This window comes from Hetaerina americana, unplaced genomic scaffold, assembly GCF_022747635.1.
Source record: "Hetaerina americana unplaced genomic scaffold, ioHetAmer1.1.p SCAF_4, whole genome shotgun sequence".
Taxonomy (NCBI): domain Eukaryota; kingdom Metazoa; phylum Arthropoda; class Insecta; order Odonata; family Calopterygidae; genus Hetaerina; species Hetaerina americana.
In genome coordinates, this window is record NW_027286985.1 from 63,020,765 (window position 1) to 63,044,941 (window position 24,177).

General features: G+C 38.4%; 1 protein-coding gene across 1 annotated transcript; it reads right to left on the reverse strand.

Moving 5' to 3' along the window:
* Window positions 1-1,933: 1,933 nt before the first annotated feature.
* LOC139692461 (sodium channel protein Nach-like) lies at window positions 1,934-22,689 on the reverse strand. The gene is made up of 11 exons (XM_071590677.1): window positions 22,491-22,689; window positions 19,630-19,708; window positions 17,163-17,357; window positions 16,929-17,073; window positions 10,338-10,468; window positions 8,937-9,021; window positions 7,241-7,523; window positions 5,198-5,251; window positions 3,507-3,621; window positions 3,125-3,222; window positions 1,934-2,208 (listed from the first exon to the last, which is right to left on the reverse strand). Exons 1-11 carry the CDS (start codon window positions 22,687-22,689, stop codon window positions 1,934-1,936), a joined length of 1,659 nt encoding a protein of 552 aa, XP_071446778.1.
* Between the last annotated feature and the right edge of the window lie 1,488 nt (window positions 22,690-24,177).

The following is a 24,177-nucleotide window of genomic DNA, read 5'->3' on the forward strand; positions in this document are numbered from 1 at the left end:
TAAATAAAGAAAGTAGTTCCCTAATTTTTCATTTGGCTTTGATTCATTTAGGACAAGATTTTTCAAGAACGTCGAGGTTTTTCCTTTTTTACCGGAATATTGAATTATCAACACAGTGAAAGTGTTTTAAACTGAATGAGTTCCCTCTATAAGTTCCCAACTCGGTACTATTTTGGTTTTGAGAATTCTCGATGGCCCTATGATTACGACTTTCCGCACTATTTCTTTCCATCAAGCAGAATGATCCAAAAGTGTATCTTACGGTAGAACGTGCTGTCTTTCACCAGAGGGTATTTTTCCTTTAACAGGGGTTTAAGTTTATTTTAAAGAACATGTTCCATGGAAGGATGCGTGGTTGTAGTCAATTTAGAACTCTCTAACTAGGGGTCAGTGATATTAGATTATCTTCTTTGGGCAAACGATAATTATTCATTAATTTATATATTCACCAAACATGTTGTATAACAGTATGCTAACTTTCTTTAAGCAGTGAAGAATGCTATGCGATGTGAAATATGGAAGGACAGAAATTATGTAAGGAGGAACGGAGGTGCTTTTAAGTTTGGAGAAATAATTGTGAACGTATAAATATAAAACAATGCAACAGTTAGTTTGGCAGTTTCATATTCGACTATCCACAATATTACTTAGAAAATAAAATATATTGAAGAAAATGTAAACCCGAATTACACCATTCAGCTTTCTAGACCAAATAAAAGATAAAGAGTACTTTCTATCAATTGTTAGGCAAATATTTTAGGCAATTTTAAAGGAAGATCTTGGGTAAAGATAAGGAATAAAGTTCAAATTGAACATTGGATGCTAGTAAATACTGTTCAAGTTGCGGGGTTGGGAAAATCTTAACAGCTGTACTTTTCCCGAGTAGAACTGTGACAGCTCCACCATGACCGGAATTTTTTATAGCTCACAAGACCATAGGAAAAACATTTCTGACCTCAATTTTTTAATAAATGTCACAAATTTTCCTCATATGTCACGCGCTAAATACGTACTTCGAACTTTGAAAAACTTTCGAGTGCCCTCTAGGGGTATAATTTGGACGCCAATGAAACAAGCGATGAGATAACGATGCATATCAAATTTGAGAACTTTTCGGAGTTGAGAGCTCTGAAAAGTTTCATTGGAAAGGAGTTTAAGTTGTCAAATCGTTCATTTTGCACAGTAAAGATCGTCTGCTCGTTTTCATTGAACCGATATGGAGTGCTGTTGTTAGTTTGTATCGTCGGTTAAATTATTTTTCTGTTTGAAGTCTTTCTAAATACCTAATAAAATATTCTTTCAATTTTTAACAGTATTTCAATCAATTAAATCCAAAGGGAATTGAATAGACGACCAAAGAGTGGATTATACGTGCTTAATCGCACACTATTATAAAACATATTCAATTAATTACTTCTAGCCTAACATCATAAATAAACCGAATTGTCTCTTTCATTAAACAGCCGGGTAGTCATTACCATGTAAATAATTAAGTCATAACTTATTCACATCCATATAGCCACGTGGGACGTAGTGTTAAGTCGTAGATTCACATCACACAACAGCTTATGACTATTAAAAAACATGAAACTAACTCAGATGTAAAACCCTTAGTGATGAAAAAACTGTCTCCACTACACTGCGTTGTTGATCATATATTTTTCCTGATCCATGCTCTACTAACATTTTTTCTTCAATTGCGAGCTTATTGTTACAACACGCACCACAACGCTACGAACTGCGACTTGATCCGAAAAAGTGTCTGTGATTAAAGCCGTGATTACTTAGGAAATGTTGCGACGTAAACTCACACCAGAAAAACCAGACCCGAGAGGAAAGTCGAAACCGCGACCTCCTGATCAGCCGGTGGTGCTGTGCCCACCGAAATAAGCGGGTCTTCCGTCTTACGACGTCAAGAGAGAACACAATCAATCTACTGCCTTTGAGTGACCGGGAGAAGTGCGGTTTGGTTCGCGGTCACTAGGGCAACCAAAGGATTCAAAGCCCTCTCCTTCCTCCTTCTCAGACGCAGCGCCAGTTTCCTCGCCCTCGACTTGGCTCCTTTCTTTCTCTTCTCGCCCTCACGCTCGTCCGAAGTGCGTTTCCCATTCCCAGGGCACCAAACCTTCCAGCCAAAGTAGTACAGGAACTCCACAGCACTCAGGAGACTTGCCCCGGCGAACAGACCACAAGTTCCACCAAGAGCCACTGGCAGCAAAGAAAGGGTGAATGCATTGAAAACAAATTGTCATAATTTATCCAGTGAAATCCTGCAGTAAATCAGAAAAATATCAAGATCAAGGATTCCAAAGAAACTGCGGAAGATGCCGCAACAGTAACCTTTAACGGAGTCATCCGCTAATGTGCATTTCAATACAACAATTTCAGAGTGTAAAAATCATTCGTCTTGACCGGGATTCGAACCCGGATATGAATTCAGAGTTTAAGAGGTCACCTCGATAGTTTAACTGGCGAAAGCACCCGACCGGACATTGAGAGATCCGGGTTCGAATCACGCTCAAGGCGAACGATTTTTACACTCTGAAATTGTTGCATTGAAGATCAAGGATAGTTCAGTTATGAAAACGCTTTAAAAAAATGTAGCAATACAGAGAAAACTTCGTACAAAAAAGCTACGATAGGATCAACAGTCGCGGAAATAATGTGGAATTGCAATCATTTATAGGCACAGTTTTGACAACAAAAACTTTTCTTTTTCCCATGAAACTAAACTCTGAATTTTCGTAGACTGTAGAAAATGCACTAACATTAGGAGATTAGGAGTAAATTCTTTTCACATGGGTAGTTAAAAATTATTTAGACGGATGAAATGAGAAGTGCCATTACTTAAATTAATGACAAAGATAAAGGTAAATAACTTAACTTCACATACCTGAAGGGTTATACTACTTAGTTCATGCCCATCTCAATTTTTTTTTCATTTCATAAACACTTAGGGTCCTTTCTTTCAGGCGATATTATATACGCCGCTGGGATGACTAACGGTCGACCGACGACGAAAATGCCATCGTCCCCCAACTTAAATGGAAATAGTCGGCGCATTTAAGCACGTTCGAAACGCAAATACGTGCGAAAAGAGCAGATGGCAAGATGATCCACTCACCCACCAAATCCAGTTTCCCACGGACAACATTCCTCAGGTACCGCTCACTAGGCAGTCGATCCATTATCATTCTAAAGCGACGGGCGTTTCCTTCTGCCCTGGAATATTTTCCAAAGAGGAAAAAATTACTGAAGAGATCTTAGAAAATACGACAAATAAAGAAACTCCTATTCACTCTAAGCGGAGTGGTTACAGAGTATAATAAAAGAAATCTACGGACCAACATTATGAAATGCATGGTCGGTTAAACTAATGATTTTCAGTCACTCAAAATCAGCATCATTTTGGTTACTATGAATCAGCTAGCAGGGTTGAAATGTTAAGATTCAATAAGTTGCATAAAACTGGAAGATAGCAGAGTCTGACTGCATGTCTCGCTTACTTGGTCGCGTACTCTTCGATAGTATCGATCTCGATCTCCTCGCAACTAGGGAAGCAAGGGCAGTAAATGCCGTTCTTGATGAGATTCCATTCAGATTTCAGAACAGCCAGTTTTCCTGAAAAAATATGACCAATGTTGATCCTTACAATTAGAAAGCAACTTAAACCGTGTCCGTTAATGACAAAAGAAAAGTGTAACCTATGTAGTACTGAGAAAAGATGGCAGAGAGAATAACTATGGAGTTATAAAATACAACATCACCTTAGATACTCGTATTTTTCCCAAAGCTCACAAACATCGTAGAAAGTCCATTTTTTATAAAGCAAATATAAACATCGACATGTTTTTAAAAATCTAACTCAAGTTCATGCAGGCGCACAGATCCCTGTCCAATAAGTAAATCAATTTCACAGCCTTTCACCATAATAAGTAGAATAAATCCGAGAAAAAATTATGGCAGATCAAAGCACAATTCAGGAAAATTCTTCAAAATAGCGCCCCCGTGCATCGAGACACCGATGCCGGAGACACCGATGCCGGCATCTCTGCCAGTCGCGGTACGCTTCCTGGAAGGTGGTAACGGCAACACCATTCAGACACCTCGTCACGGCTTCTTTGTTGCTATACAGCATTTCAAGATGGTTGCTCTTTACGTCGACGGCCGTCCAGCTCGGGACTCGTCCTCCACACTCTCTCGGCCATCTTCGAAGGGCTTGTGTCACTTAAAAACTGCAGTTTGTGACAATTTTATCCTTAAATACTTGGAAAATCATGCCCAACGTTTCCGTACTCGATTTTCCGGTCCAGCATAAAGGTTTATGGCGTGCCATAAACTATGGCTGTTCAATCCTTCGCCGCATTTTGTACCTGCACCGAGTCACTAGACAAGGACCCACTAAAAACACGATCCAGCCTGAACGCAAGCTCGCAAGCGATCGGTACTCAAACATCCCAGTAGCACAGGAGGCTCAGACCCCCCGCCACCGAGCCTGCGCGGTGCTAGCTTGCTGCGACGTCCAGTCACGCCATGCCATATTCCTGATAATTTTTACCCATACTGTGTATACTATATATATATATATATATATATATATATATATATATATATATAACCATATACACAGTAATCAACCCGAAAGTCGGTTTGGTAGGTGATAGTAGAGTTCACCCAGTACTAAGCCCGGCGGGGGGTGATATCCACACATCAGGATAGGGGGGCCAGTTCCTTTCCCTGTGCCGATCATGGTTTCCCAGGAAGATCTGGTACCCGAAAAATCACTTTAGATTGGGTGGAGCTGCAGGTGCCCTGAAACTAGCCCGGGAATCGAACTTGGGACCCTCCGGTCAGTAGTCAGAGTCGAACGCTCTACCCCCTGGACTACCACGATCAACATATATATATATATATATATATATATATATATATATATATATATATATATATATATAAGGCCGAGCAAGATCCGTGGTTCATTTCCCGATCAAGGAAACCTTTTCTGCCTTTTGATCTGCATTCTTTCACCTTCCCCACCAATCCGGTGTTTGTCTTCTGTGTTTTCCCATCCCTTTTTCATCTAGTTACATCCTTGCTAATGTATATGTGATCGTCATTTGGCGAGGTTTCGTATTTGAATGCATATGAGTATGTAATGCACTTTGAAGTTAGTTGTAAAAGTTGTAAGAATTCTCACCAATTATCTGGCTTAGGCAAATCATGCCAGACATGTTGCACACCTCATCTGGACCTGAAACACACAAAACATTGGAGCACGTTATTGTGAAGAAAGATTTTTCTCCTCGCAGGTAAGAAAAGTTAGAAGAAATTCCAATTCAAAATCACTAATATTTTTCGTAAAATAGGAAAATAATGAATACATCGGAATAATTTCTCTATCATTTCAATTGTGAGTTAGCACTAGAAAGGGAAGATCAAGGAGCTGCAATAAACTAGTAATCGGATTTAGCGAAGAAAAACAACATCAGACGTAAGTGGGGATAATCCCCACTTACGTCTGATGTTGTTTTAGTATTAAAGTTTAATATTTAGTATTTAATATTTGTTTAAAATTTAGTATTAAAGGAGTTGTAATATACATTTAAATGGTGAAGTGGCATTTTTTAGATTTATTCAGCATATTGCACCTAACTGGTCAAAAGGATCGATAGAGAAAATAGCTCAATTAGCTCATTTTGCACTGCGCACGTAGGCGAAATAGGAATTAACTACACGCAAAAATCGCCTATAGTTCAGGTGGAACAATGCGTTCACGAGACTAAACTTAGGCTTTCACGCATCTGGCTTTGCGTTGTTTTCACAGAGGCAAAATGCTTTACCGTCAACCTAATTTTCATCAATTGTGGAAGATAACATAAGAGATACCCTGTTTCCTGGACAATATTTATTATATTTGGCCATACTCGTCGAAATGATAGTTAAAAAAGTAAAATAATGGTGTTTTAATGGGATAAATATACTCATTTGTAAAACTACGGGCGAATCATTGGGTGGTTGTGTACGTGAAGTAAATCATTTCTGAACTGTTGAAACTGAATAACAAGTACTATTACTGAAGTTACGAACCTCAAAAGATATAATATACTCTTCCGTAAGAATGCAAGTACATTTTCGAATTCACCTCACATTAACTTGACCTCTCAATAGCGACCATAGTCGATCAGTTTCCACATTTATTAACTCCCAATACCTCCCTTGAGTGGTCAGTGAATATAGTGTAAATATAAAATGAACCCTAAATACAGTAATCAACCCGAAGGTCGGTTTAGTAGGTGATAGTAGAGTTCACCCAGTACTAAGCCCGACGGCGTGTGAAATTCACACATCAGGGCCGTATAGGGCTTAGTACTGGGTGAACTCTACCATCACCTACTAAACCGACCTTCGGGTTGATTACTGTGTTTATGGTTTTTTTTATGAAATGAACGTACCTACGGTCGTGAAGCAATAAAAATGAGATAGCTGAGACCATAAACTTGATTGGCACTGGTCTCGGCTATCTCCTTTTCATTTCACAGTAAATATAGTTTTTAATTATGTAAGCATGATCAGCGGTATTAAAGGACTGTTAGTTTTAGTCAAAAAGAAAGACTGAAATGTTACAGGTTGTAGTCGATGGAGAAGAATATCCAAATTTTTCGGTGGTCCTCTCAAAGTGAGACGTAAAGTGAAATGCTTACACAATGTAGTGAATACAACACCGTAACTATCAAAAAGAAAAAAATGGAAAAACTAATCCTCATCGATTTCCTGGAATGACACAAAACACTGAAAAATGATTTTTTTAAGAAAAAGGATGGGATACGTATTGTTTCTGTGGGCACATAACGTGTTAAAAATAAATACATATGCATGCACGGAGGTATTAAACTAATAACGCGTATTACCCATTATTATAACTGCTCCCACACGCGAACCTATAACGGTTAATTCATCATTCCCAGGAGTTGATCGTTGTATGGAGGCTCTCCTCTGTTAATATTTCTTTAAAATATTTTCAACGGTAAATATAAATATTACAAACATGTTGAGAGGGGCGGGCAACCCTAGCGTCATCGCAATACGTCCTGCCTGGCGGTGCAGAGCGTGCGGCGACGCAAGGAGGATGTACGAAAACGTGGCTTAACCCGGAATCAATTCTAAATTGAAACCCAGTCGAATGGGACAGAACACCATTTGACCGGAATGCCCCAAATCTCTCCCATCATCCTCTCCTCACGTGATCCCGGCGTCAAGGGTGGCGTGCAGTTGCACTCCCGCTTTTCGTGGAGTACGCGGCACTGGACGACGCACGCGCTGTACGAGTAGTGGTCGTAGGCCGAGTCCTCGCCCGCCTCCCAAGGGAACTTGCAACGGCGTACAGTCGCCTCGATGTCCTCTACGTCCTCGCCGTTTCGCACCTCGTGCACGGCGAAGCGCTTCGTGATGAGGGCCCCGGACGCCGTCGGGGAGGACTCGGGAGAGTTGAGGAATGGCACCTCCTCGGACGAGTGCAGATACACCTGGAATCGAGTTTGAATCATCCCTGCCCTCGCAATTCTTATCGATCAAAAATGTAGTTTGGGCTGGTTAAAAAATAATAGGGTTCTTACGGACATTTCTGGTATATGTCTGTAGCAAAAATATAAAACGTTCGAGCAATACTTTAGTTACTCTGATAAATTAGTATTTCACAGGTCCATCTCTTTTCCTGCCCAAAATGGATTCCCACATCTGGGCTCGCCACAACTCCCCCACAATCGCTTTTCCCCGCATTGCCTAGTTATCTCTCCTTTATAGGTGGAGAGATAGTCATTCCTAACCCCCTACCGATTCACTTAAAACACACTTTCCGCCTCTATTCCCTCTATCTCTGCCCTCATCCTCTTCGCCATTACCCCAGCGCCGTCAGTTACAATTATCAAGATCTCTTATATTTTATGAGAAAAATTGCTCTTAAACCTTCCCATCGCATTTCCCAACACTATTCTTAAAACTTTTTGCAATGTGTTTTAGAATTATTTCATCAAAAAACGCAACATCATTAGATTCATGTAAAATCATCTTGATTGAATTTTCCTTCCAAAACGCTAATACAGTATTTTCGTAAATCCAGAATTTCACACGTTCCTAAGGCGGTAGTTGCTTTATTTTCAAGTAATTTTACTCGGGAAATGAGTAGCGCGTACTGAAAATGCACCAAAATAGAAGATAATGTGGCATTTCTTTTCCAACCACTTCGACAATTAACTTTTCCCTCACTTACATGCCGTGTATGGGTTTGAGTGGGTTACTCTCTTTGACCTCCAGATCAATAACGACTGGCTGAAGCCGTAGGGAATTGAAATTTCTCCGAAAACTGAAGTCACCATAGATCATTGGTAGTAATCTAGCGAAAGGGTCTTGCAGCGTTTATATCCAAATGAGGCTGCCGCAAAGGCTTTTGATCCCATTTTCGCAGCCACAGTGACCCATCTTACGAAATGTTTATTGCTATTTAGGTAACCATAGCATGGTCCGCAAACGAGGAACGTAAGATCGCTGGAAAGCGTGTGTACCCTGTTCGAGTAAATCCTGCGCCGTTAAATTCACTGGTTACCATTCGGTTCCGATTCCATCATAAGAACCACTAGCCGACCCCGTTCGCTCGAAAGGCCAAATAGAAGGTTTCAGAGTCGAATCCCAAATCGTTTTGTAATTGATTTTAGGGGTTCAGTTTTGCTGTGTGAGTGCATAACTGCTACTGCCAAACCGATTCTGAGAACTTCACCACGAATGAAAGCTTCAGCAAAAAAACATTTCGGACTTCAAGTACTTAGGTAATGCTTGTGATGAAACCATTTCAACTGTTCAAGAAAGATAGTTCTCTAATCAATACGGTACTTATTTAAAAACTAGAATTACTTGATTATAGAGAGTAATGAAGTTTTACTTACTCTGGATGGTACTTTTATTTCAATATCCAAGGTCCCAGGACCAGTACTTCTGTTTGACACCATAAAATGGTCCCAACCGTTTCCACTGAAAATAATAATTTTATACTCTAAATAAAAGCTAAAACTATTTAACTACCCTGTATTTTAACTAAAAATCATCATTCTCCTAAGGTAAGTAAATACTAATATTAATAGAAATAAAAGTAGACACTACCGTTTAAAACTATTATATTTGTGTTCATTTATGGCCGCTTGCCCTACCGATGGACAATACCCTTGACGTAGAAGAGCTTATCCGTTCTGATTACCCATAGAGTTGTACTGGGGGGAGCAATAATATTTTTCCTGGAAGGGTTACCCATGCCAGAGAGGCGAAGGATAGGAGCCAGGAGAAAGGTAGTTTGCCCAGTTCCTCAGTGAGGCTGCTGCAAAGGCATTCGACTATTTTTTATTTTAAACCCTTTTAAAACAGTTTCTAAAATAAAAAGCAGTGGAACTTACAAAGTTGTTATTATTCACTTTTCATCAAGATGTTCCATCAAGTTGAGCCAAAAACCATAGAACCCATCTGACCCTAGTGTGGAGGCCATCTGAGTGATAATGTCACGTTGAAAACACTATTGAGGAAGGCAACGGGAAACCTCCTCAGCTATTATCTCATGGCCAAGGAATTTTATTTTTATGACAGCTTCCCTGTAGTTTTAAATATCTTCTCGTTGTCAACGTTCGATATGAATATTCAATGCCCGATGTGGAATTTCCTCTTGTCAAGTACCTGAAAGGCAACTTGTAGCTCCGCATATGGATTAAATTTTTCGAATGCATCTAATCATAGAACCTCACGATGGCTAATCCAGTAGCCACAACAACTTTGAGTTGAAGCTAACAGTAGAAGCCTTACCTTGTAAATTCCATGAAGAAAGAGATGAAATACGAGTAGTAAGTAATAATTTCAAAATTTATTAGGAAGCACCTCAACTGATACGGCATATCGACGTCATCATCGGTGTGCTGGGCTTACAAATAAATATCCTAATTATACAAAAAGAGTGTAGGGCTGTGGAAGGGGAGGTTAAAGAGGCCATCTTGAAATGAATATGTTTAACGCGTAATTATTCTAGTTCGGCCAGACAATCGTCCCTGAAGGGAAGTTAATGATGTTCGGATTTAAAACGTAGCCATTTATTTGACTGAGCAAAGATTTTTCCATCATAAAATCATGAGCGAAATGATAATATCTGCTGATCAGTTAGATATAGCTGGTGCGAAATAAACGTGATAGAAGCACTATAGACGAAATGCAACAAGAATAGCTTGACATTTTGGTAAAGGTTCAATTCTAATAAAAATATTGAAACTAATTTATACTAACTAGCGTTGTCTTGCTGACTCTTAATATACCTTCCATGGACGGAGTTGATCGTGTAGCAAGTGCCCACTTCGGTGTTAATAGCCTTGAACCAGGAGCAGCAGTCGAAAGGCTTCGAGTTCCACCTGCAACTCTGAAAGACGGCATCGCACGGACTTCTCACCTGAAAGTTGAGTTGAGGACTTAGCACCATCAAAAAATAAATAAACGTCGATCTGAAATGATTATAAAGCAAATCATTTGTCTCGTTATATGATTCTTGCACAAAAACACGGCCAGACGAGGCAGCGAGGTGTGCAATAGCGTGAGAACAAAAATTTTCACCATGTGAATAGAACTCTTCCGGATTGAATGACAAATAAGTTTCAGGAAATCTATGGAAACTCCTTTTTAAATACACTCAAAGCGACTCGCCGCTCGATCAATGTCATCTCTTTAGGAGATACGGATATTTCTCAAACTGCCGAGAGAAATAAGCAACGTGCTGGTCACAGTCAATACTTTCGCAGATTTTTTTGAACTTCGTCGTCTTTCATGTTAACGGGAAGTTGATCGGTCGAAAGCCAACACATTAATAAACAACGAGGCATCCCGTCAAGTCTCCTTCCTCGATAGCCTTATTCGGTCTCAAAGAAACCTTTTGCAAATCCAGATTTACCATAGATGCGAGATATATTTCCGTGTTTAAATTTTTTACCTTGGACATGAATTTCACATAAAAACATAAACAGAGGGCATCGGTACTTAATAACAATCGGCAAGAGTTATCAACCCGAAAGCCGATCTGACAGGCAAGTTTAGCCCTTCTGACAAGGCCTCCAGCGCGTGAAATCCATGGCTTCAGGGTAGCGATGCCCATAAAGCTTGGGTTTAACTAGGAATATCAGGAGGAATCACCTGGATTAGAAATAGGGTTCTTCGGCCGACAACTGTGCCCAATGGGCTACCAGGCAGGATAGTCGAACCATCAAAAACGATCGATACGACACCAGCTTCCACTATATTGTTAGGACGGTTAGTATGTCAAGTCATACGTGCGGAAAAATATGCAGATATTTGAAAGATATATACTTTACGTCATTACTTAAAATCGGCAAATTATGTATTCAATGGGGTTAACTGAAGACGACTCGATTGTATTGATAGTTTTTCCGGTCTTATGGTGGCCGTAATTTCACGTATACGATTCCGTTCTGTGCGCTGGGAATTTTTCCGACACGAAATAGCCAACGGTGCTGAGGCCAGTACTCCAGCGTTGAAATGTTTGTGTGCTGTCCTCAGGGCTTCAAAAGAGACGTCGAAGAACGACATCAAAAACAAAGGTGCTTTAAAAATAGAAGTGTAGTCGTTTCCTTTCGGATGACACGACTCAAAATCCTTCACCTTCCCCCACAGCAATCATTTTTCCTGGGGCCAAAAAGGAGCAGGTGAGATGACAAAGTGGTTTTTCGATCGCAGGCGTGTGAAGGAAGGGTCGACAAATTAAATCGCCTTGACTTCGAAGATTTAAGAAAATATGAGATTTAAATAGTACATCTAGTAACACAATTTGTCTCAATGTAAAAATTATTCATTCGCCAGGTTTTCGACTCTAGGATTGGTAATTGCAGCGCTTCATCGCCCCCTATTCCTTCCCACTGGCAACCATCCATTCCTCCCAAACTTCCCCTGATGTTGTACACATATCCACTCGTCCAGACAGTTAAACAAGGAAATCTCAATCAAAAATTCACTTTCGAATCTTATTTTCTTAATCGCGTTTCTTTTGCAGCGCGAGAGTTTTGGTTATTTGACTCGATTCATCCCGGACAATGATTCATTTCATTCAATCAAGTTATTCCACCTATTTCAAAGTTAAATTTCGGACGATCCCTAAGAACTATTTACTTCAAAGTATTTCTCCAGAACTTCCTCAACATTAAAGCTTTTAAACAAAGGAAAACGTGTACGGTGGTAGCGTAATGATTCCAGATTCTGATGACCCGGATTCAATACCCCAGTGAGAAAGTATCGACTCGTTACTATCAATACCTCAGTTGTATGTGTTACATTTATTTTATTTTAGTACCCTGCAAGCTACCGCTAAGGTGTGTGGCAGGGGGTGAATACTTATCAGAATAATTGTGATCCAAATATGACCCTACCATGGTCGGACAATGTTATTCTGATCCCTTATCGTTTCTGGAAAAAATGATATCTTAAATCTATCTGTTCTACACTTGATCTCTCTAATTTTATTGGCATGATCTCTCCTGCCGTTATAAGATGGGGGTAATACTACATTTTCAACATAACTGCAAAAGAGACGTCCTTCCTATTTATGCAAGAGAGTCAATCTGTAATTTAACCTTCACTCCGAAAGTGATTCCCAGCCTAGCTGATCTAATACTTCGGATGCGCTACTAAGTTTATCATAACAACGTTTTACAAATCCAGCTCCTCTAGGCTGCGCCCGATCCAATTCGGCAATTAATTTCAAAGAGGGTGAAGTCTGTCTGTCGGCTGGATAGGCAAACCGTCATCTTAACATAATTGGTACAGAATAAGGAAATACTGACGAGTTATCTACCCTTTTCTCGATAGTTGCTATTTATTGCTAACCATGACTACGATTTCCTCACAACTCTTCACTTTTTTCTAATTTCCTATCAGTACATATGTACAATCTTCATTTAATGAGCATAATTTTATTTGTGAAGTTATCATCCGCTCTTATTAATTTATAACGCTCATGAAGATGCCTTAAATGGACATAGCTGGCTGAATTCCGCCACAATAATATGCTTATCTCTAATGGCCGCGGGCGACTCTCACGCCGATGAAAAAATGTCATGCGACTATTTCTGGCTTGCGTCTTATCAAGTGTGTCGCGTGAAGAATTTTTTATAACTTAAGACACCGCTAGTACAAATCGCTTATCAATCCTACTCGGCCAAATGCTTGGCACTCGCCTCAACAGCCGAAGGAAGTATGGCCTTGGGCGACGAGCTTACAGTCCCCTTTCCCTTCCCGTCAAATCCTTACACACCTCAACCCAGTTCACCTGCAGAGGCAGTCTACGAGCGGTTTCGCCAACCAGCTGCGACAGCCAGTATGAGTGCTGAATAGGGAGGCAAGAAGAAGAGAGGGTAATGCACTACTATAGGCACAGCAGTGTGTCATGGGGGGGTCAAATGCAGAACTGCAGTGACAACTGCTCAGATTTTTAATTGACTAAGTCGCCAATGAGGTAAGTTTCGTAAATAAACTGGAGAGCCAAGCAGCTCCAAAGCATCGGCATTAATGTCATATTTTCAAGTTTTATTGAGAAACAATAGAATTCTTTGAGTTTTCCAGGTGACAACCCTGAAGAATGATGATTGGTTTAATGCTGCCGACATTCTAGGACTAAAAATTAGGTGTTTGCATACAATCAACCAGTTAAATTTCATTTTTATTTATGCATGAATTTTGAGTGAATGCGGCAGAAGATACTTATGTCTAACAATGAAATTATTTCACCCAATGCATAAATATATGTAAGAGTTCTACAACGAAGAAATCCGAGACAACAGCAGAAAAAACAACATATCTGTAATAGTGAATCACATACTGTCAATAAACCAGATATTTAGTTGATTTAAATGCTGCCCACTACTGAATCGAGTCATTTAACTTCCCTAAATTCTACTGTATGATTATAAATACCTGTAACACTACAATGATTAACGATAGCTCTATCAACTTAGAACCGAACCTTAACGTACGAGTACAATTTATGAATTAAAGGTTCGTCGAAAATATTCGGTAACATATTAAACTCGAATTCATTACTATTAAGAGTATTTGATTATGTTTTTTTTAATTTGGATTATTTTGGCCATTATTCAGTCTTTACCAGGGAAAGATGGCTAATGAATGAAAATTGAAATGTTTTGATTCACTTTCTGTTACCTCAAATACATTTGAAACTATTTTCACATGATTTACCCAAGTTCAGTTATTACTGCACAATTTTTACTACTTAATTCATCTAAAAACTCTCATGTTTTATAGGGTCCGCGTTAATGCATATGTCATGGAAATATTATCTCTTGGATTTCACTTTCAAGTCAGTTAACGACTACTTATATATAGCTTTGACAATTACTGACAAGATTATCCTTGAATGAATAACTCAAAAATCAGTTATTCATTATGTTCGACTTCCACCACGTCACACCTGAAGCTACTCAAGATTGTCCTTATTAAATCCAGCATATAAGTGCCTTCAAAAAGTAACGTAGGGTGTAGCAACTCTTTTCGAGAATATAGTCCATCCTTTGGAATTAATCATGAACGTTAATTTTTATTAAACTTCCCTTGATACAATCACTTGAAAAACTTTTTGACTTCACTGTTTAAAAATCCGCAACCCAAAGAAGTTCACTGTTTTATCCCCTTTAAATTTGAGGTACAGTTCTGATTAAATAATTTGTGACGCCTTCCGTCTTAAATTTATCGTAAAGCAGTAAACGTTTTAGGCTTGTACTTTATAAGGAATTTTTTTGCAGGACAGTATATTGTATCAGCTCACCATCTATATATTAGATAGATATTTTGAGCAACAAATTTAATACGAAATAGTTTCCGTTAACCTATACCCTGAACGCCAACACTATATACACCTTCAAACTTAAAGGAAGGCTCTTCGAACTCCCAGTGCGGCCGGTTTTTGTTGGCCAAATGTACGTAGGTGATAAAACATGGAAGCTAAAGACCACATGTACCTTCCAGTCAGTTAGCTTAGACGCGGACAATTTCATGTTTATATATTTTGGACGTCACCTATTTAAAAATGTTTATGTATTAAAAATTCGGTCAGAAACTATGGCAAATAATTATAACTGTACTATATTTAATAAATTTTGCTACATGTACACCAAAGCAAGAATTATTCTTCAAATACAAAATATTAAGAAATATTAGGGAAATGTACAACTCATTGACTGCAAACCCGCACAGTGGGAGGTGGGTGGGTGTGACTCCAAATACTATGAAAAAGTATTTAGTAAACAAAATGCATTTTTGGAACTCATGCGCTGGATTTTTATTCCTCAAACATTTATAATATGCGGATTATGAAGCTATTGGTACAATAAAAGAGAAAAAAATTGCTACAAATTTGAACGTCAGAAGTACAATTGTAACCGTTAGACACCACAAGGTTTCTTTGAGGATTAACGTGTTGTGTATAACATGGACTTTTTTTACTATGAGGTGATGTACAAGTTCAGAGTCACCCGGGTGTGAGCTTATCATAACGTTCGGCCTATTACACGGGTAACGCGATTTTCCAAGACAGGAAGGAAATGTGAGCACATTCTTGTCAAATGATGATAGCAGAATATGATTGTTTATTTGGACCGGATTAATCTGTGTACTATTACTGCTGTATTTTTCTTTCAAGATTTGAAAAAAGCCGTAGTGGAGCATATTAAGATATTTTGCGGCCATAAAATGTTACAAGGCGTAGGTTATCCGTTGAACGATATGGAAATTACGCTCTCAATCGGAATTTCGTCGCAATATAGTTCGTTAGTTACAAACATATTTCATCCTTAAATTCGATGATCACTAATGTAGAATACATTGGAAAATAGGTGAAATTGGTCATTTGACAGATTAATACGAAATTCACTGGCATACAGGTGAACTTAGTTCACATACTATTTGCATACAAGGCGCCATATGAATAATAGAGAAATGTATTCATTTTGCCAATTTTCACGCACATTGATCTCCATATTTATCTTACTGGATTTGTATGCCTTTATTGCTTTACTTTGTGAATGCACCTTTAACCTAAAGTCGTCACCTAATATGTGAATGTAATAGTAATTACGTGAATAGAATAGTCATCGCGTAAATGAAATAGATTATGATTGTTTTAAATTATAAGCTGAATACAGAGGAAAGAGAGAATATTTAGTTTCTTTCACAAAGTCAAAGGTAGGTGCCCAAGGTGGCATTTCTATGATGTGCCCGACTGTGTCATATGATCTTTTGTAAAAAACATCCACCAAATATTTAAGTGAAATTATAGTGTTTATAATCAAATAATAAAGATGATTCCTGAAAAATATAAAAGTAAAGAAAAATATAGAAGTAAAGAATAACAAGACACTCGGGACAAATGACGTTAATTCACATGCATTTACTTATAAAATATTATTTGCATTACACGTAAACATAAAACTTCCTGAAAACATCCGCCGCCAGAAACCGCTAGTATGTCTTATACTTTTCAACAATTGGAACCAGCGTAAACTTTTTTCGGTGGTAAATTCAGTGATGGACCTGTACGCCATCGGAAAAAGCACCTTCCAAATAGAAATATGGCATGCTCTTCATTTTCTTTCGCGGTGTGCGCAGGATAGAGAATTTGCAACTACGTGGGAACAGCAAAAATGAAGTAACGATTCATTCGGTTGTTTTGGTGGTGTGGTCTGGATTTCCCAAGAAGAAACTACGCAAGGCCTGGTTTGGATTTTAAAAGGCAAATTCATAAGATTTGAGAATTAAAATGTTGACCTATGCATGAAGTTACAGTTGTAAAATGAGAAAATAAATTCGCGTTCTATGAATGGAAAATATCCAAATACCATTATTGCTATCTCTTCTAATCCAGTTTGGGGACACTCCAAATTGCCAGTGCAGAACTCGTTGATGTAGTAGGTTGTCTCCCGAAAGTAAGCTATTTCTCTGAAAACTTCATCGAGGTTATAATCATGATCTTCTCCAAAGGTCCTGAAAAATTACAAAAACAACTCACGTCATCACCAACCCTTTGACGGATTTTAAGATAGAATACAGAAATCAAAACTTCAATCGACTACTCGTCAACAACTCTGAAGACGTTATCCTTGTTGTCCTCCTCGCAGACAGACACAGCAGGGAAAGAGGTATTCCAGCGTAGGTAATCTGTTTCGACGACGAAACTGATCGGATTATTTTGGTAAACGCTCCAAGTTTCGGCCATAAAGAGCGAGCAGTAGTACCACGAGACTCCGCAGACCACCACCCAGAATAACCTGCAAAACAAGGTGGCAAAGAAACAGTCATTTGATTTAAGTATGACTCTAATCGTGATTGACTTTAATTGTGGCCCGATACTCCCCGTTTCGTCACCGATAATATCGAAAGCGAATAAATACCTGTCATTATCCAGAGTGTAACAACTCTTTGAAGCTACAATAATCTGGATATTGTAGAAGAAATATTTATCCCAAATGTAAATGGTTTACAATCGGTGAAAATTTTATCCTTCTAACTTCCCATTACGTTTTGCCAATAAATATTAATCCCGCATTGTCAAGGTCGATTTTTTTACTTTTTGCCTTCATAAATCTTCTTTTCCACTATCATCAAGGCTGATGAGTTGACGAGCATCGCGGAATAAAAAAAGAGTAGCTCATTAAAATCGGCTTTTTAGTACTGCAATTAGGCTTTACAAAACGTTAAAGTGAATATAAAGCTTATTATAATTACACTAAAGTAAAAGAATCGCATTTTTTATGTCAAACGTCAACTTTCATTCAAAAAAGGACGGCTTATTACTCAGAGAAATGCCAGCCAACAAATTGAACTTTCATTCGAAGAAAATAAAAATACTTCACTGTTTTCACTAAAAGTTATTCTTATAGGCAATCTTCAAAATGTCGTACAAAAAATATTTTTTTCTGTGACAAAAGTATAATCATAATGTTTGATCAACGTTCGATAATGTATTTTACCAATCGTTACATTGTCGTAAATGTATCGTGCTGACAGCATCTCAAATTTTGTTGCCCATTTTTTTACAAATTTTAAGTTTCTTTTCATAAAAATGTAAATAAATGTAGGCGTAAACGTAGAAATAAGCTATTTATTTTAATACATACTCTAAAATCTGCGTTATAATAAGTCATTCTTTAAACTCACATACACACTTTCTAACTCCCTTCATCCCGCCGAATATACACTTACCTATTCTTTTCCTGCCTTTGCCTGATTCCACCCTCTATCATAGTCCACTACCACTCCACGTGATGCATCCATTTTTCCTGGCTTCATTGAATTTCTCCCTACACCTTCATCTCCTCTCCCACCCTGCCTAGAACTCCTTCGTTTGCCTTTTTCCTCTATTTCACTTTTCATATCCTCCTCCACCCTCACATATCAGATTAATATTACAAAATTCTCCTGCCTAAACTGATCCTCTTGCTTCAACGACTGAATTTCCGCACCGTACAATAATGCATTCAATACTTCAGTTTCACTATTCTTGTTTAGAATCCTTACTTATCAACCCTGTCATTAACTCCCCAAAAATAAATTCCAAATGAATATTTCGCAACCTACTTTGTTGGCCCAATAACATCACTTAATTTCTTTCTGATCATTAAAAATGTTCATTAATGAAGGATTAAATTTATGCAATTGCGGATATGTCGCCTTAAAGTAGCGTGGGGAAATACGAGGGTGATCTTTTTTCTGAAATTTTCTGAGGCCGGAAACTTTTCAGAACACCCTCGTATTGCTTTGACTTTGATATTTTTTCCCTTCAACTAACTAATTACGATAATGTTAACAAGAATAAACGGAAAAGTTGCCACACTTCCACTTCAGAGTAAAACTTGAGGTATGGTGAATCTAGCGTGTGTTTCAAGGACAGAAGGCATGAAATATGTGCCCCTAACTGGAGACTATAGCTTCACTTACCTCTCTGACCAATGCAGGTTGTCTCTGACTATGTATTTAAGCCCATGGATAGTAGTATTCGAGAGATATTCCTTCACTATCGGTAAAAGCAATAACTGGCGGGTCAAACTGGTTTTCCTCATTTCCGAATGCTACTTGCTTCTTTCACTCCGTCACACTAGCGAATTTACGAACTCCTTCTCAACACCAATCAACGAGACCATTAGAGTCACGGCTGCATGAGTCTTGACAAGCGTCATGTGATAGAATAATATATTATACCCTCACATGGCACGATTATTCCAGCGGTGCATCATGCAAGATCAAAACAGTGAAATTAAATATTCATTTACAAATTTTTCCCGACGGGATGACAAGACCAGAAACGATTTAGAAGTTGAGAAAATGTTAACATAAAAATTATCACCGAGAAATTATCTACCTGCACATGAATAATTTACCGATGAGACTCGGGCGAAGTAGGCCACATGAACCTATCATGCGTACTTCGTGCGCGAACTTTCCGAGCATGAAGCTCGTTCGGTGTAATAAATATTTCCAGTACATTCACCCCTGAGGAAACATAATCAGCGTTTAACTACATCTTCGGCACAGGATAAATACCTTTTGTCGATACTGATTAGCTTGTCTACATCAGGAGTAAAAAGAAACGACGTTCCTATTTCAAATGGACACTTAGGACCTGAATCGCACAAATTTAACAAGGATTATTATTATATTTATATTATTTTTCTTCCATTTTTTTCTTTAATTACTCCTTCGCTCATTATTTTTGCATATAATTTCTTCCTTAGATTTTCCGAGCCAGCAAATAATCAAAGATTACATAAGTTTTCCATTCTTATCTTCGGATGGAAATCTATAGATGCTGAAGTTAGAACACGCACATTTTCAAATGCAACATATCAACATATTTTTATAATATCCATCCATCGGCAAAAAGTAATCCCGGCCATCTTGCGAATAGCTGTAACAACCATTTCTTTTACTCAATGCCCGGCATTTTCCTACATTCTTTAAGTACAATAAATACAATTTCTTAGCGAAAACGGGATGAGGCTTTAACGTAAAGACATACACATTAAAATATACTTGAATCCTTACTTCGTGACTATGTCCTTGATAAGGAAGATACGACGTTTAAATAACAATTTGAATGACGCTTTGGAATGCTTGGATATTCTAAAGCAAAAATAATTTGAATTATTCAAGTCATCCAGCCAAGCAAAAAAGTAAGGCTAACAATAATTCATCAATTGAAAATTACCTTCTTTTGACATTCAGCATATGTATTATGCGAACTCGTATAACCACATATGGACCACTTACGAGATAAATGACTCGCAGACGAAGTGAAGTTCTTTAACGATCAAATAATAATTCAGTTTTGAACAAATCTGTTTTCTGCAGTCTTTATCTCTAAACTCATGATACAGTCGTTCAATTTCACGTAACTTCATCCTTTTGGGGATCCTTTTTGACCGGGAAAAATGACCTAAGTCTAACTTACGTAAGTGACATAGAATGACAGACTTAACTGTGCTCTCACTCTCATGGGAGAGTATGAAAAATAGAAAAAATTAGGGGAGTAGGTCAGGTGCGATGTTCCTCACCGCGGGGGAAGATTTGAGGAAGAAACTAGAAAAACTAAGGGGAAAAACAACCGCAGTTTTTAAATAAAAATACCACCATAAACAAAGAAAAAAAATGTTCATTTTTAAATAGAAGCATTGTGTAATGGAACGAACTAGCTACCTGGAGAGTTGTTTGAGCCCTTCCCATTACATTTGAGGAGTTTTAATCATAGGTGTCAGGTAGCCACTGAACAAATGATTGGGGGATAAACTTTAACATGACAGTGCGCGATCATAGTCAGGAGGTGATGTTGACGTCGTGAGATGTTGGACTGCGGAAGTGCGAGGTGTTCGACGGTGCGTTTGGACGGGGTATGATGTTGGACATTTCGTGATTTCTGACGGTGTTTTATTTGCATGGTGTGATGCGAGGCCATAAGTGATGACACTGGTATAGTATTGCTTTGATTACGTGTGTCTTAGTATGAAGCAGCTTAGTTTTATTGGCTAAGAATGTTATCATTGGGATGGGGATTTTTGTGATAGAGATTGGTGCTTAGATTTTCCTGCAGACGCATTTTGTGCCTAATTGATTATTTTTTGCGGCATAAATTGTATTTCAGATGTTCATTTTATTTTCTCAAGTTTGATGGTAATGCTAGGGATTTGTATGCCACGTGTCTACCTGCACAAGTGTATTTTAATAATAACAACAATATACACATAGTTTGGTGATTTGACTTTCATCCATTCTCTCAATACGACCAAAACAGTGAAGTAGTCATGTTTATCTTTTTACCATTCATTCAATCCGCATTATTTCACGAACCACTCATTTTTCATCCTCTCTCTCAATTTTTAAACACACACACTCCACGAGTACCTCACTGTAAGCACGCGAGTTTTAACTTAAGAAGGTTGGATCAATATGTCACGCACATGCCATTTAAATGACATTTTCTGTATTTAAAGTCAGGGGTGCAGCCTGTCAAATCATAATGCCAAAAGAGGGTCTTTTCCCGTAAGTTTTCATTGTTCTTGATATCGAAAACAAGATTTTATACACGCCTTTATGGCATTAGAGGACTAAAACCAGAAGAATTGTGGATTAATGGCGATTAAATGAATGTCGTTCTAATGTAAAACTGATATTCTGGGCGCAATTATATGTATATAAGTTGCAATAGTATTCGCAAAACAGCACTTACCGTTATTTGATCAAATGGTATTAACGAATTAATCAAGGAAAACAGCCGAAATTGCAAGTTACGAAAGTTGGCGTCTTAGGAATGATTCAAAATAAGTTTTAGAGCAAGTTTCAAATATTAATAAGAACCGCCGAGTGCTTAAAAAGTACATATTTACATACGTGTGAACGAACTTCGTATGAATGGATGTCACCTTAATTTCCATTTCATATCATAAATAGATGAACTCAGGAGACACATTAGGGTTATATGAAAGAAGGAACCTTATGGTCTCAATTTGGCCAGAATTAATACGTTCATCTATCTGTATATCTCTTGACTAGTACAACCACGATCCAACCACCTTAAGATATGACATTATACACCTTGGTTCAAACGTAGACAAACATATCCAAAATAATTCTTCATGACGCCTCCAACACGGAGAAGTTTTTCAAGCACAACCTTTGACTTGGAAAATTCATTGTTTAGAATAAGGAGCAGGTTTTCTTACATATTAATAAAAATTCATTGTCAATGCGTACTTTTTTATAAAAAAACACGTCATAAATATGCATTTCATACAAAACACAAGAAAGTTCTAAAAGCTGACTGGGAAACCATTTAACAGTCAACTATGTTGAAGTCTCTCCATTTCATGTCCAATGCTGTCGTACAATCCACTCAAGTATATTTCTCCAACCATGACCAAACAGACTCCCAGCAACATTCACTGAAGTCTCTTCTTCTTCACTGACTGAAGATGTTCTCACAAAAAGCAGGTAGACTGCGAACTGCACAGCCATTCCCCCCGCAAGTGATGGTGTCCATGTTGTGGCTGCCACACGACTTACGATATGGCTCTTGATTTGTTCCCGCCCCACTCCACTCCAGTGACACATTCACCAGCCAATAAAAAAATAAAGCTTGAGCCGAAATATCCTTGCAGCACATAAAATGGCCGAGTAAACCGGATTACGATACATCCCCGTATGTCGTAAAACTAATCTGACGTTGGCAAATATTGCCTACACTTTTGACAGAAGCACCAATGTGATGCAATATTTGAAAATCTATATCAGACACAGCTGTGGAAAATACTGAGAGAAAAACGGAAATTACACTTAACTGAAAAAGACCAGGGGTCAAGGAAAATTCAGCTATAACCGGAGAATTAAGCCCATATGTAATTCCCGTATTTCTGTCACAGTGAAATGTGTAATTATTCAGGAATGAAGTTCAATATGTAAAATATTTTACGTTTCTGCTGCTTAGAACTCGTACAAATCCATACTCAGGAAGCTTTCTTACATTATGTATGGAATAATAAAACGATGCAGTTATGGGTGACGATGCATCCTTCACATAGTAAACGAATGAGAATAGGTCTCCGGTGACTGTTACGCCCCCGAAAACGAGTAGCTTCCCGAAAGTGAGTCAGAAACCGATCCTTGAACATAACGCAAATGCGATGACTCGATAGCAAACGAGAGTGTAGTTTAGTTTGTTTACGTCGTACAAAATTGCACTTATGATGCATTGTTTAAAAATTAAACATCTTCATCTGACACCTTTCCTGTTACTTCACAAAACTGCTCCAGCAAAAATTTTATTTGAACTAGACTTCAAGAAAATACAGTAGTCAAGGAGTGTGAAGAACAGAGGAGAGAAAGCCATGTCGCCACCACTCTACTCTCGATTGAATGCACCGAAAACATGTTATCCAAATGCAGATGTCCCATCGGGGACGGTCGGTTTCCCGCAAGTGCTCTCCACGAGCCATCCGAGAGGGATCGAGAGGCGCACTAAATAATGCTCCATATTCCCGGAAATTAGTCCACCGCTTTCCCGCATGGAAAGCGGTGGACTTCTTATAGTTGACCTTCTGAAATATCTCACTATACCTGTACGTCAAAAGTCTCCTTTGGATTTGAAGCAATACAAGCGTCAAGGCTCTCATTCGCCTTAAAAAAAACCGATACGGCTCGTCGGTCTTATAAATTAGGTCACCGTCGCTATCGCGTGCTCGTCAATGAAGAATTAAAATTTATTTTTGTATATCCTCTCGAAATTGAATGCAGGAAGATACAGGTATGCATGAAATAATGCCTAGAAGAAACTCGGGAACAAGCATGAGTGATTCTGTCAAAAACGTTACGCTGAAGGAACATCTCCATTTAATCACTTCGCTGACTAGGATAATAACATCGATCTAACATGCGGATAGATATTCCGAACGGTTAAATATCGTTACTTTTCACGAATCCTAAATCATCACGCTTTTCGTAAAAATGCTCATCAATGAATAAATATGTCCATGACGTCAAAACCTTGCTTATCAGCTCCGCAGGTACAAGTTCCGAGGAAAATTTACAGCCTCGCAGTTGTTG

Excerpts from the sequence above, each read along its gene's own strand:
- LOC139692461 (XM_071590677.1), bottom strand. The coding sequence starts at position 22,689 with ATGTGTCACTGGAGTGGAGTGGGGCGGGAACAAATCAAGAGCCATATC. Across the intron at positions 5,252-7,240 it reads ACCCTTGACGCCGGGATCAC|GTCCAGATGAGGTGTGCAAC; the intron begins GTGAGGAGAGGA and ends TGTGTGTTTCAG. Across the intron at positions 3,622-5,197 it reads TTGCCTAAGCCAGATAATTG|GAAAACTGGCTGTTCTGAAA; the intron begins GTGAGAATTCTT and ends ATATTTTTTCAG.